Source organism: Suricata suricatta, chromosome 6 (assembly GCF_006229205.1).
Source record: "Suricata suricatta isolate VVHF042 chromosome 6, meerkat_22Aug2017_6uvM2_HiC, whole genome shotgun sequence".
NCBI lineage: Eukaryota > Metazoa > Chordata > Mammalia > Carnivora > Herpestidae > Suricata > Suricata suricatta.
Genome location: NC_043705.1, coordinates 105873593 through 105885723, shown reverse-complemented (window position 1 = coordinate 105885723; position 12131 = coordinate 105873593). Strand labels below are relative to the sequence as shown.

Below are 12131 nucleotides of genomic sequence, written 5' to 3'. Positions count from 1 at the left end.
GAAAGAGCCTAAATGTCCATCACCTGATGAGTGGATCAAGAAGATGTGGTATATATACACAATGGAGTATTACATGACAATGAGAAAGAATGAAATCTGGCCATTTGTAAGAAAGTGGATGGACCTCGAGGGTGTCATGCTGAGCGAAATAAGTCAGGTGAAAGACAGATACCATATGTTTGCACTCTAGGTCTAACAGGAGAACAGGAGAAACCTAATGGAGGACCAGGGGGAGGGGAAGAGGGAAAGAGAGTTGGGGAGAGAGAGGGATGCAAAACTTGAGAGACTATTGAATATTGAAAATAAACTGAGAGTTGAAGGGAGCAGGGGAGGGGGGAAATAGGTGGTGGTGATGGAGGAGGGCACTTGTGGGGAAGAGCACTGGGTGTTGTATGGAAAACAATTTGACAATAAACTATTAAAAAAAAAAAAAAAGAAAAGAAAACCAACAGCCTGGAAGCACAGTGAAAACCAGTATCCAGGCAATCAGTCGATGGGGCAGAACAGAGTTAGAGCTTCTTTAAAGTCCCATTCCCAGAGAACTGTCATTATTTGACCTGTCTTGTGGTTCACTGAAAGACCTTGCTCACTAGGCCGTCTTTTATTTGAGCTGACTTGGAACTGGTCTGGTGTGAACAGCCTTTTCCCTGGGGGCATTTGTTGAAAAGAGTCAGTGCAATTGTTGAACATCACATCAGCCTCAGGTAGTAGGTAACAGTTGAGGCAAACAATAGGTTGATATAAAAGCTTAAAAGGAAAATCTGGGAATGAGATGTCCATGGGTGTTTTAGAAAGCTCTGACATATATATGGGAATCTATGTGCATGCTCAGGCCTGTGTGGGTACTCAGGGAAGACCTGGGGAGGCCCCTTAGCTCTCAACTCTGGCTAACCTTGACACACTGAGCAAGCTTCAAGTGAAGGGTAAAGGAAAACTGTAAACTACCTGGCTGAGTGATGAAGGAGTGTTCTAATATATATGTAGAGCCACTAGGAAAAGGCAAGAGATTTATAGGTTCCAGGCATATAAGAAATCTCTGTCCAATTTTAGCTAATGGCCTAGCTAACTCAGCAGAGACTTCAGTGGCCCCACACAACAAGGAATACAGATGTTACAGAATTAGTTCACAAAAGTTACTAAACAAACAAACAGCAACAACAACAAACCCTGAGGAGGGAGGAGAATCTGATTTCCAGAGATGCCACATCACATTATGTTAAATGTGTAATTTTCAACCCCAAATTCTAAGATATGCCGAGAAATAAAGGATGGCCTTGCAATGGACTAGATATTTGTATCCCATCTCCCTTTCATAGCTTGAAATCCTAATTCCAATGTGATGGTAGTTGGAGGTGTGGCCTTTTGGCAGTAATTAGATAATAAGAGTGGAGCCCTCATGAGGGGATTAGTGCCTTTATAAGAAGAGGCCCAGATAGCTAGCTCTTCTTCCACCATGTGAGGGTACACTAATAAGTTGGCAGTTTGCAACTGGGAGAAGGCCCTCACCAGAACACTGCCATGCTGGCACCTGACTTCCAGTCTTCAGAACTGAAAGAAATACATTTCTGTTATTTATAAGCCACCCAGTCTCTGGTACTTTGTTACAGCAGCCTGAATGGACTAAGACAGGTCTGTCCATAGAAAAAAAGATGGTCAAAAGAAGCTGCCCCTGGGGAAGCCCAAATATTGGGCTTAATCAAAGCTGTAAATCAGTTATTTTAAGCATGTTCTAAGAGCTAAAGGAAACCTGTATAAACAACTAAAAAAAGCATGAGAACAAAATCTCACCAAATAGAACATGAGATAGAAATGATAAAAAGAATGAAATAGAAATTCTGGAGTTGAAAGTTAAATAGCTGAACTGAGGAGTTCACTAGAGAGGATAAAAAGCATATTTGAGCAGACAGAAGAAAGAAGCCATGAACTTGAGGTTATCTTGTCTGAGGGACAGAGTGAAGAAGAATGAAAGAGACTCAGAGACCTGTGGGAAACCATTAAGTACACAAATGTATGTCTAATGAGTTGTGCCTGAAGGAGAGGAGAGAAGCAGCAGAAAGAATATTTGAAGTAACAGCCAAAATTTTACCAAATTTGAAGAAAAACACTACACATCAAAGAAGTTCATGAACTCTAAGCAAAATAAAGTCAGTTGGTTAAGAGTCTTCAGTTCATGAGTTTGTGCCTACCCACTTTGCAATCAAACCGTTAGAAGACAAAGAATCTTGAAAGCCACAAGAGAGATGCAACTCAGCATGTGCAAGAAATCCTAAATAAGAATCTTAATTCTCATTAGATATTATATACTTCTAAGTTGGGTGGGTGGGGGCAGCTAGAGATTGTTAAAGCATGGGGACTAGACCTGTGGGCAGAAAGAGCTGCACTGTAGTTCTGAGGAGTGAGATTTCTCATTAGAAACGAAGCAGTCTAGGAGGCAGAGGAATGACCTAAGTAAGTGAGAGGACGTCTGTGTGTATAGAGTGGAAGACTTGATATTGTAAAGATGGCAATACTCTGCAAATTCATCTATAGACTCAGTACATTTTCAATCTCAGTTCCTTTTTTATTGCTTTTGCAGAAATTGACAAACTGAACTTAAAATTCATATTCAGGTTCAAATGGAAATGCAAGGGACCCAGAATAGCCAAACCAATCTTTAAAAAGGACAAAGTTGGAGGACTCGCACTTCCCAATTTTCAAATTTTTAAAAAATGTTTATTTTTTGAGAGAGAGAGAGACAGGGGTGGGGGGAGGCACAGAATCCAAAGCAGGCTCCAGGCTCTGAGCTGTCAGCACAGAGCCCGATGTGGGGCTCAAACACATGAACTGCAAGATCATGACCTGAGTCAAGTCAGACTCTCAACCAGCTGAGCCACCCAGGTTCCCCAATGCTTCCCAATTTTAAAACTTACAACAAAGCAATGGTAATCAACTGTGTGGTAGTGGCATAAGGATAAATATACAGATCAATGGAACAGAACTGAGAGTCAAGAAATAAATACATTTATGGTCCATTGATTTTTGAAAAATGTAAATTCAATGAAGGGAGAAAGATAGTCTTCTCAATAACTGGTGCTGCACAAACAGGGTATCTGCATGAAAAAGAGTGATATCCCTTCCTCACACCAGATGCAAAAATAAAAATGGATTAAAACCTAAATTTAGGGTTAAACTAAAAACTCTTAGAAAAAAAAAAACCATAGATATAAAATTTAAATATGATAGCAAAGCATCAAAAAAGCAAACAAAAACAAAGCAACAAAAGAAAAAATAGATAAATTTTACTTCATCAAAATTAAAAACTTTTGTGTATAATTTATCAGTAAGTGAAAAGATAACTCCAAAATTAGGAGAAAGTATTTGCAAATCGCATATTTGATAAGGGATTAAAATCCACAATGCACAAAGAACGATTACAGCTCAACAACAAAAAGAAATACTTCTATTATAAAGTGGGCAAAAGATTTGAATAGACATTTCTCCTAAGATCTAGAAGAGGCCAATAAGCACATGAAAAATTTTGAACATTATTAGTCATTAGGAAATGCAAACCAAAATTACAGTGAGATACTCCTTCACATCCACTAAGATGTCTATAATCAAAAAGATAGATGATAACAAGGTTGGTGAGGAAGTGGAGAAATGGTAACCCTGGAGAGATTATCAAATGGTGTGGCCACTTTGGAAAATAGTTTGGTAGTTCCTAAAAAAGTTAAGCATATAATTACCATATGACCCAACAATTCTACTCCTAGGTATACACCCTGTGAGAGTTCAAAACATTTGTCCCCACAAAACTTGTACACAGATGTTCATAGTAGCATTATTTATAATAGCCAAAAAGTGGAAATAACCCAAACATCCCACAACCAATGAATAGATAAGCAAAATGTGATAGACCCATATAATATTCAGCCACAAAAGGGAATGAAATACTGATATAATGTACAACACAGATGGATCTTGAAAATATTATGCTTAGTGAAAATGCACATTTTATATTATTCCATTTATATGAAATGCCTAGAAGAAGCAAGTTCATAGAAGTAGAAAGTAGAGTAGTGTTTGTCAGAGACTGGCCAGAGGGGAGAATGAAGAATGACTGTTGATGAGGATGGGGGTTTCTTTTTGGGAAGATGAAAATGTCCTAGAATTAGGTAATGGTAAGGGTGTACAACTTTGTGAATATATGAATTGCCACTGTATTGTATGCTTTTAAAAAAGCAAATGGGGTTATAATGTGAAGTTGAGTGTTTCTATAATAGCAAATACAGTCAGATACTGAATCTGGTGTTAACAGTTAGTGGAACAGCATGCTGAATCTAGTGCAAATTATAACTGAAAGACAATGTGGGCATCAACTATTAATAGTGGAGCAGGATGTTGAGTCTAACGTAAGGGAAGAAAAGCAGGTTTATCTGCTGTTACACTTGCACAGAGCACAGTGTGTTGCCAAGTGGTAATAGTAAACGGATTTTGGTTTCAAACATTTATGGTCGATTTAGCAGAATGCAAAGTCTAGTGTTAATAGCGCAAAGGGCAGGTTATGGAGCTTTGTGCAAGACTGAATAGAGGAGAGAGTGGTGTCCAGTGTGGATGGCAAACAAAGCAGAATGTCCTCTCTCACACATTTAAAGTTAGTGAACAGTAAATGTCATAAAAACAGAAAACAATAGGGAGAGTGTTCTAGATTAAAAGGGAAACCATAAACAACATGAATCTTTGTTGGATCCTTGATTGGATCCCTCACCATATATACTGATGATGTTTTTTTGACAACTAGACAAAATTAAAGTTTCTGTATTAGATGACACTATGCAATTGTTTGTAATTCAATAATTATTGCTATAAACTTGATAAATATATATAAATATAATTGATATAAATATACTTATTATTGAATTAATGTTAATTTTTTTAGATGTGACAAATATCATTGTGACCCTTATTCCTTATTTAGAGATAGATTGTCACGATGTCCGTAATCATCAAATGATTCAGCAAAGATTGTATCTATCTGCCCACCTACTTACCTACCTACCTATTTATATATAAAGAGAGCTAAAGTGAATGTGGCAAGATAGTAACAGTTGGAATCCAGGTAAAGGGTATTTGAGTGATCACTGTATATTCTTCCAACTTTTCTATATCAAAACAGAATGCTAAGTGAGGCCTTAATTGGAAATGGTGCAGAATGTTGCATTTAGCATAAGGCTGAAGGGAGCCAAATATGGAGTCTGGCATTAACGGTGGAGCTGAATGTTGTGTCTGCTATTGAGCGATTAAGGCAGAATGTGGCACAAATGACGGTAGTGAATGTAGTAGAATGCAGTGCCTAGGCATTAAAAGAGAGGAAAGCAGAATGAGGCATCAAGCATTCGTAGTGAAGGCAGCAGAATGTTGTACCTCACATGTGGGTGAGTGGAGGAGTATGTGGTGTCTAGCATTAATAGTAAATGAAGCAGAACATTATGTCTAGTGTTAAAAGTGAATTAAGCAGAATGTGAGGTCTGGTGTTAACAGTGAAAGGAACAGAATGTTGCATTTATTGTAAGGGTGACTGGAGGAGAATTAGTGTCTGGTGTCAGTAATGAATGCAGTGGAATGCCATGTCTGGTGTTAGCAGAATGGAGCAGAATGTTGCGTCTAGCAGAGTGAATGGAACGAAATGTGTATCTGGCTTTAACAGTGAATGGAGTGAAATGCTGTGTCTAGTGTTAATAGTGATCGGAGCAGACTATGGTTCAAGTGTGAACAGTGAAAGTGACAGAATGTGTTGTTGAACATAAGAAACATAAGAAAAGATTGAGACATGTGCAGAAAAGTGTTAACGTATGATTTTTAAGGTGAGGCTGCTATCCTTCAAAGGACCTGCTTGCAAGATTGGCCCTTGGTTGACATCTGGGAACTTGGATTTGGGGAGTGTTCCCACTTCCCCTAACCGATAAGGGGGCCTCGCTGTGCAAAGAATGCCTGTATAGACAATATGGTTGATGCTGAACATTTCCTTTCCTCCTGAGAGTCTGGAATTTTAGTTTGTGCTAGGCAGAGCATGTGACCAGCACCCAATAAAAACCATTGATACAGAGTCTTAGAAGAATCTCAAAACAATTTCTCTACCTCTCTGGCAGAAGCATCTCACATGCATGACTGCTTTTGTATTGTTGGGGTAAGAATGTACTCCATGTGGTCCCTCTCGTGGGAGGGAGAAAACAAGGAAGCTTGCACAAGGATTCCTCCAGGCTATGCCTGTGTCTTTTCCCTTTATCATCTAGCCTGTGTCCATAATACATCACTAAGAAATCCTAGTTGCGAGCACAGTGATATGCTGAGTCCTGTGAGTCGTATTAAATCTCTGAACGTACGGGTGCTCTTGGAGACACCCAACACAAAGTTTCTACTGTTAATGGTGAGAGGAGTGAGACGTTGTATATAGCACTAAAAGTGAATGGAGGAGGAGGTGGAGGTGAAGGTTAATAGTATAAGTGAAGCAGGATTTGTGTGCAATGTTGGTAGAGAATGGAGCAAAACATGGTGTCTGGCAACTGTTCATCTGGAGAAGGGGTTTGCTGGATCAGAATGCTGGATCCTAGTTTGAGTTCAAACCCCAACTCATGCCTGCAGAGATGGACCATGGAGTGACCTGTGGAGTGACCTACCATTAGCTTTACCTCCTTATAATACTAAAATCTCCACCCCTGGGGTAGCACAGGCCTCATTCACATCACATAATATGTGTATTGGCATATTTCCTTAAGGCACATGCGCAACCTTATGCCTGCCTCTACATACAATGATGAGGCTCCCCTTTCTATATGCCTCCTAACCCTAATGAAAAGGAACCCATTCACCCTTGCTCAGGGATTCATGGCTTTGAAAGTTATTTGCTGCAAATAAAGTTTACTGTGTGCAACAACTCCACATCAGAAAGAAAAACAAAAACAAACCCAGAATGCTGGGTCCCGCCAAGTGCAGCAGATAAATAGTGACTAATTCCTTGTGCTCTCTTTATTTCTCTGGCAAGGTAGGGAGATGAGTGTCCTTCTTTGTCCACGTGTTCTGTGCTCTTGGGCACTAGGGCTTACCTTGGGCAGGGATGCTCGGGAGCCAGAGCTCTGGGTGGTCATGGTGAGCACAGTGGTGATGCCCAGGCCCACACGGGCTGGCGCGGCATCCATGTTGATCCAGAAGGAAATCCATGAAAGGATGACAATGAGCAGGCTGGGAATGTACATCTGAATCAAGTAGTAGCCCATCTGTCGCTCCAGGTGGAACCGGGCCTCAATGCAGGTGAATTTCCCTGCAAGAAATTATGGTGAGAAGGCAAGGTCGTCTGGTGAGTAAGAACAAGACTCTGAGGTCAAAACAACCTCAGTTGGAGTCCTGGTTCAGCCTGACGCTAGCTGTGTCCTCAGACAAGTGACTGAACCTCTCCGTTGTTTCCTCATCTATGGAAAATTAGGGATGATGATGGTGGTGGTGATGGTGGTGGTGGTGGTGGGGATGGTGATGGCACCTACCTCATACGGTTACTGTGATGATAAAATGAGATGATACCTATAAAGAACTTATCACTGACCTCACATCATTAATGCTCAGGAGTGTCAGTTGCCATCATCCTCATCAACCTTACTGTGTCACTAAGAGTGGGTCTAAGTGGACCATTCTTTTTTTTTTTTCATGTTTATTTATTTATTTTGAGAGAGAGGGTGGGAGGAGGAGCAGAGGGAGAGGGAGAGAGAATCCCAAGCAGGCTCTGCACTAACAGTGTGGCTGACAATGCGGGGCTCAATCTCACTAACTGTGAGATCATGACCTGAACCAAAATCACGAGTTGGGTGCTCCACTGGCTGAGCCACCCAGGTGCCCCTTCTTACTTCCTCTTATAAAACCTTCCTTTCCCTCCTTCTCTCCTTATACCAGAAAGTCCCATTTACCTACAGAGAAAAGTTCAAACTTTTTAGTTCACTCATCACAGACACAGTCTGGTCTGTTTTTCCATCCTTCTTCCTTTCTTTCTTCACCCTCATCATGACTTCCTCCATTCTATCCCTTGCCTTGAGCATGTCCTGCACTTTGACCCTTCTGAGCTTTGGCTCTTGTTAATCTCTCTGCCTGGAATGCCCAGACTCCTTCCCACTATCAGCCAAAGCAAACCCCCTGCTCCTTTGTGATGCTTTAAATGTGGTCAGCCCTAGGCCCAATCCGTCCCACCCCAACCCCACCCAAGTTCCTTCAGTTCAGTTCTGTTCACATGGTCATCAGGGCCTTCAGGGCATAATATGGTGAGTGTATAGGCACATCGGGTCTCTCTCTGTTCTCTGCACTGGGCTGTGGGCAGCTGGTCTCCTCCCCATCTGTGCATCCCTGGAACTGAGACAGAGACAGTCCCATGGTGGGGTTCTCAGCTCTGGTCCACTGCAGCACAGTTACTAGGTGATTCCCTAGTGCTCCCTGGACTGTCTGCTCCTTATCAGCCTTTCCTGCTTGTATCCACAGGCACCGAACTCTGCCCTCACTTCAGTAGGAATAGTAAAGAGCAAATGAAATAGTGAATGAGAAAATGGTGTGTGAACAGTGACGGGCTTCAGTATGTGAAAGTCAGGGTGATTACGTGACCCATGGGAAGTCACTGCTCTCATGGCTGTTCATGGGAGTACCATTACCTCTCTGAGGCTCAGTGTGCTCAGGGATCAAGAGAGTATCCTGGAGGTTCTGAGACATCTTGGAGGTTACATAGGAAGGGCAGGTGTTCTAGACAGACCAGAGCTCATGCCGCCTGCCCTTGCTCTGGGCTTTCTACTTGCACCAGAGCACACGGTGATTTCTCTCAACACCCCTGCTTCACCTCCTCCTCTTCCTGGCATCTGTCATCAGCCTATTCCGTGCCTCCACTCTCAGCTTGGGGCCCACTGCAGCCTTGCACCCAGCCCTCCAGCTGGCATACGGACTGTCTTTCCTTCACTCTGCCTCCATGAGCTCCTTCCCAGCCTGAGGCAGGGCCGGTAAGGCGAGTCTTGGTTTCACTCCAGTTCATTCCTGTGTCTGACCTTCCATCAAAGGCTGTGCTGCGCCTGGGAGACAGAGCTGAGCAAAACAGTGGTGGTTTCTTTGCCCTCTTGCAGCTCACAGTCTAGGGGACCCTTTCCAACTGCACTTGTTTACTAACCTCAGGGCCACCTCTCAGCTCCCTCCTGCTGAGGTCTGTGTACTTGTGCTCTGTCAGAAGTGACAGTTCCTCTGTGTTCCTAGATGTCCTCCTGATATTATCTCCCTTCTGCCTTAGGAGTAAGATTCATTTTTGATGGGAATACTTCTATCTGGGATGGAGACTGTATCTCCCAGACTCTCTTGCAATGAAGCGTGGCCTAAGCTTCAGTGACTTGCCCCAGGAAATCCAGGAAGACAGGGTCAGAGCCACGTTTTTGGTTTCAGAGCCTATTCTCTTAACCACGAGGTAATAAACACAGAGCTATGTCCATCATGGACACCTCTTGATTGAATGAATGTTTGAAATGACCTCTGGCCCTGGTGGGGGATGGGATCTGAGAGGGATGTCCTTGCACCTACCTGTGTTGTAATGCTTCGTGCAGTATCTCAAGTCCTTCTCCTCTTTCAGGATAAACTGGGGTAGAGTTAGTCCATCTGCCACCTGCACGGCTCCCTGTTCCTGCCACTCGAAGATCAGGTCATTCATGGTATAGCCAACTGGGATGGGCGATCAGAAGAAGGAGTAGTCACCACACAGAAGCACTTATTTGAAGCATGTCAGAGTTGGTTTGAGTTAGACACTAAGAGGCATTGGGCACTAGATGGAACTCATAAGACAATGTTGTCTTGCCACCATTATCTCCCAGCCCACTTACAACAAAAGAGGTTAAAACTGGTTTAATTATTTCTAGCCCCCTGTCGTTCTACCTCGCTTCCTACCCCTCCCACCATCTACACTGGCTTGTCCTTTTGTGCCCAACACTCATCCCCATGGTCATGTTCAGCTCACATCTGCTATTTTGCCCACACACCATCCTTGCAAGCCTCTCTTTTCCTCTGGGGAGTGACTCTATAGAATACTGTGGTAGGGCTATCAGCTGGGGGCCAACGTGTGAGTGAATGTCTCAACTAGATCAGTCAGATGCTCTACACCAGGACTTTGATTCTTGAGTCAAGTGACAAAAGGTTCAGAGTTGGCTGGTGCCAATTTCCCTCAGATGTGGTACTCCAAGGGGCTGCCCCATTAGCTCCCTCTGCCTAAATCCTCTGCCTGGTTCCTGTGTTTTCAGCTTCTCTTTAATATACATGAGGAACCCCTATGTCCTTCCGTTTCATTCCATCTTCTAGATTAGATTGGTTTTTGACTGCAGTCAAAGAAGGCAGCTACCTCCTCTGGTATAGGTTCACTTGTGACCTCCTACATAAAGCCTTCTCCAGTACCCCTTCTCTTTCCCAACCAGAGGAAGCACTCTTTCCACTGTGAGGCCACAGTATTTGTGCTTCTCACAACATGCTTACCGCTTGCTCCCTGTGTTAGGGCTGTTTGTGCACCTAGTTGTCTATCTCCCCTACGAGTTCAAGGGCCAAGCCTTACTCAAACTCTTCCTGCTGCACTCCTGGAGAGCATGTTCACAAGGGACACAGAACAGTGCCTCTTGGGAAAATACTGCTGGCTTCAAAGCTGGGCCTCAGCCAGGCAATGGAAGGGGGGTTATAGTTCTAATGCATTTTCTAAAGCAAAGCCCCTCATCTGGTATTTTGGCCTTGTGCAGTAATCCCCTGGGGTCCAGCAGTTAGGAGCAGCTGTATGGGAATTTCTGCTGGTCCCATGGGTAAAGGGGTGTCTGGTTCTTTCTAAAGCCTAATTGATAGAGGGACTCACAGCTTTCCAGTTGCATGATACATGTCTGGACGTCCATGGGGAAATTCTTTAAGTCCATGGGGCAGGCCAGTGTCAGGGTGATTCTGGAAAGAGAAAAGAGTTACATGATGGTAGAGCCACAGACCAGGGAAGCTGTGCCTCTAGCTAGTTATTACCAGAAAATCCGTTATCTTGGAGAACTCACGGAGGTCAGGGAACTTGCATGTATTGAAATAATACATGTATATTTCTACATTCCAGCTTTGGAGCAGAGGCTCAGAGAGATACAGTAAGTTGCCTAAAGTCACACAGTCAGTAGAATTCCTGGGTTTCTTCAGAGACTGACTGGCTTCTAGACATCTGCCTTTAGCAAGTTGCCTGAAAGCCTGGAGGCCAGGAGCTGTCCCTGATCCCTACTCTTCCATAGAATCTGGATTTTAAGTTGAGTAGCTCCTGGCCTCAGGTTTTCCAGGGCATCTGGCAGGTGCTTTGAGTGGTTCTTTGCCGCCTCCCTTCATACACTGGACTTATCAAAAGTCATTTCAAAGGGGCCTTTCCGGGTGTCCAAACAGAGCTGGCTCTCACACCTGTGGGCTCATGCTGGGGTCAGTTGGGAAGTGGTGGGTGCCCCCAGGCTTCTGGGATAGCTGTTTATTTTGGGTTGTTGAACCCTTGCAGAAGCTCAGGCTTAGAACCAGAGGGAGTCCCCCTAACAGAGCTGAAGTCTGTAGCTCAGGCTAGGATGCAAGGCTTCAGCTTAAAAGGCTGTGCCAACATCTGAGCACCTGCTGCAGAGAATAGAGAAGAAAGGCTCTCAGAGCCCAAAGAGCCTTAGATCATCTGGCCAACTCCCTCATTTGACAGGTGAGAAAACTGAGGTACACAGAAGAACTGGTAGGGGCTCATGCAAGGTCACACAGCAAGTGGTGGCTCAAAGGCAAGATTCAAAGCTATGTCTCCTGGCCATTGGATTCTGAACTCATGTGTTTGCTTTCCAACACTACTAGCCTGAAAGGCACCTCACTGGCGGTGGTCTAGTGACACTTAGCTGCTGGCGTCCTAGCTGCAGATGGTGAGCACATGGCCCTGTGTCCACTTCCTCCCTCCAGCTCACTCCCAACTGCTCTGGATTTGGGCCCCTTTTAGGCACAAGGTAAGAAGCAAGGGGAAGGGAAGGGAGGGGGAAGGTGAAGAGAAAGTGAACACAGTTGAGTTTCTGCAGATAAAAGCTCCAAAGTGGGGCAGCTGTCACACTAGGTTAATTTCCTGAAGTTGAATGACC

The 12131-nt window shown here is 43.7% G+C and overlaps 1 protein-coding gene across 1 annotated transcript in view; it reads right to left on the bottom strand.

The window, feature by feature from the left end:
- Positions 1 to 12131, bottom strand: part of GLRA1 (glycine receptor alpha 1) — a 43051-nt gene that overhangs the window by 8161 nt on the left and 22759 nt on the right. The window contains exons 3-5 of the mRNA XM_029941433.1: positions 10871 to 10953; positions 9568 to 9705; positions 7083 to 7297 (exon numbers count right to left, since the gene is read on the bottom strand). Coding sequence (XP_029797293.1) covers positions 7083 to 7297; positions 9568 to 9705; positions 10871 to 10953 — 436 coding nt within the window. The remainder of the gene's footprint in view (positions 1 to 7082; positions 7298 to 9567; positions 9706 to 10870; positions 10954 to 12131) is intronic.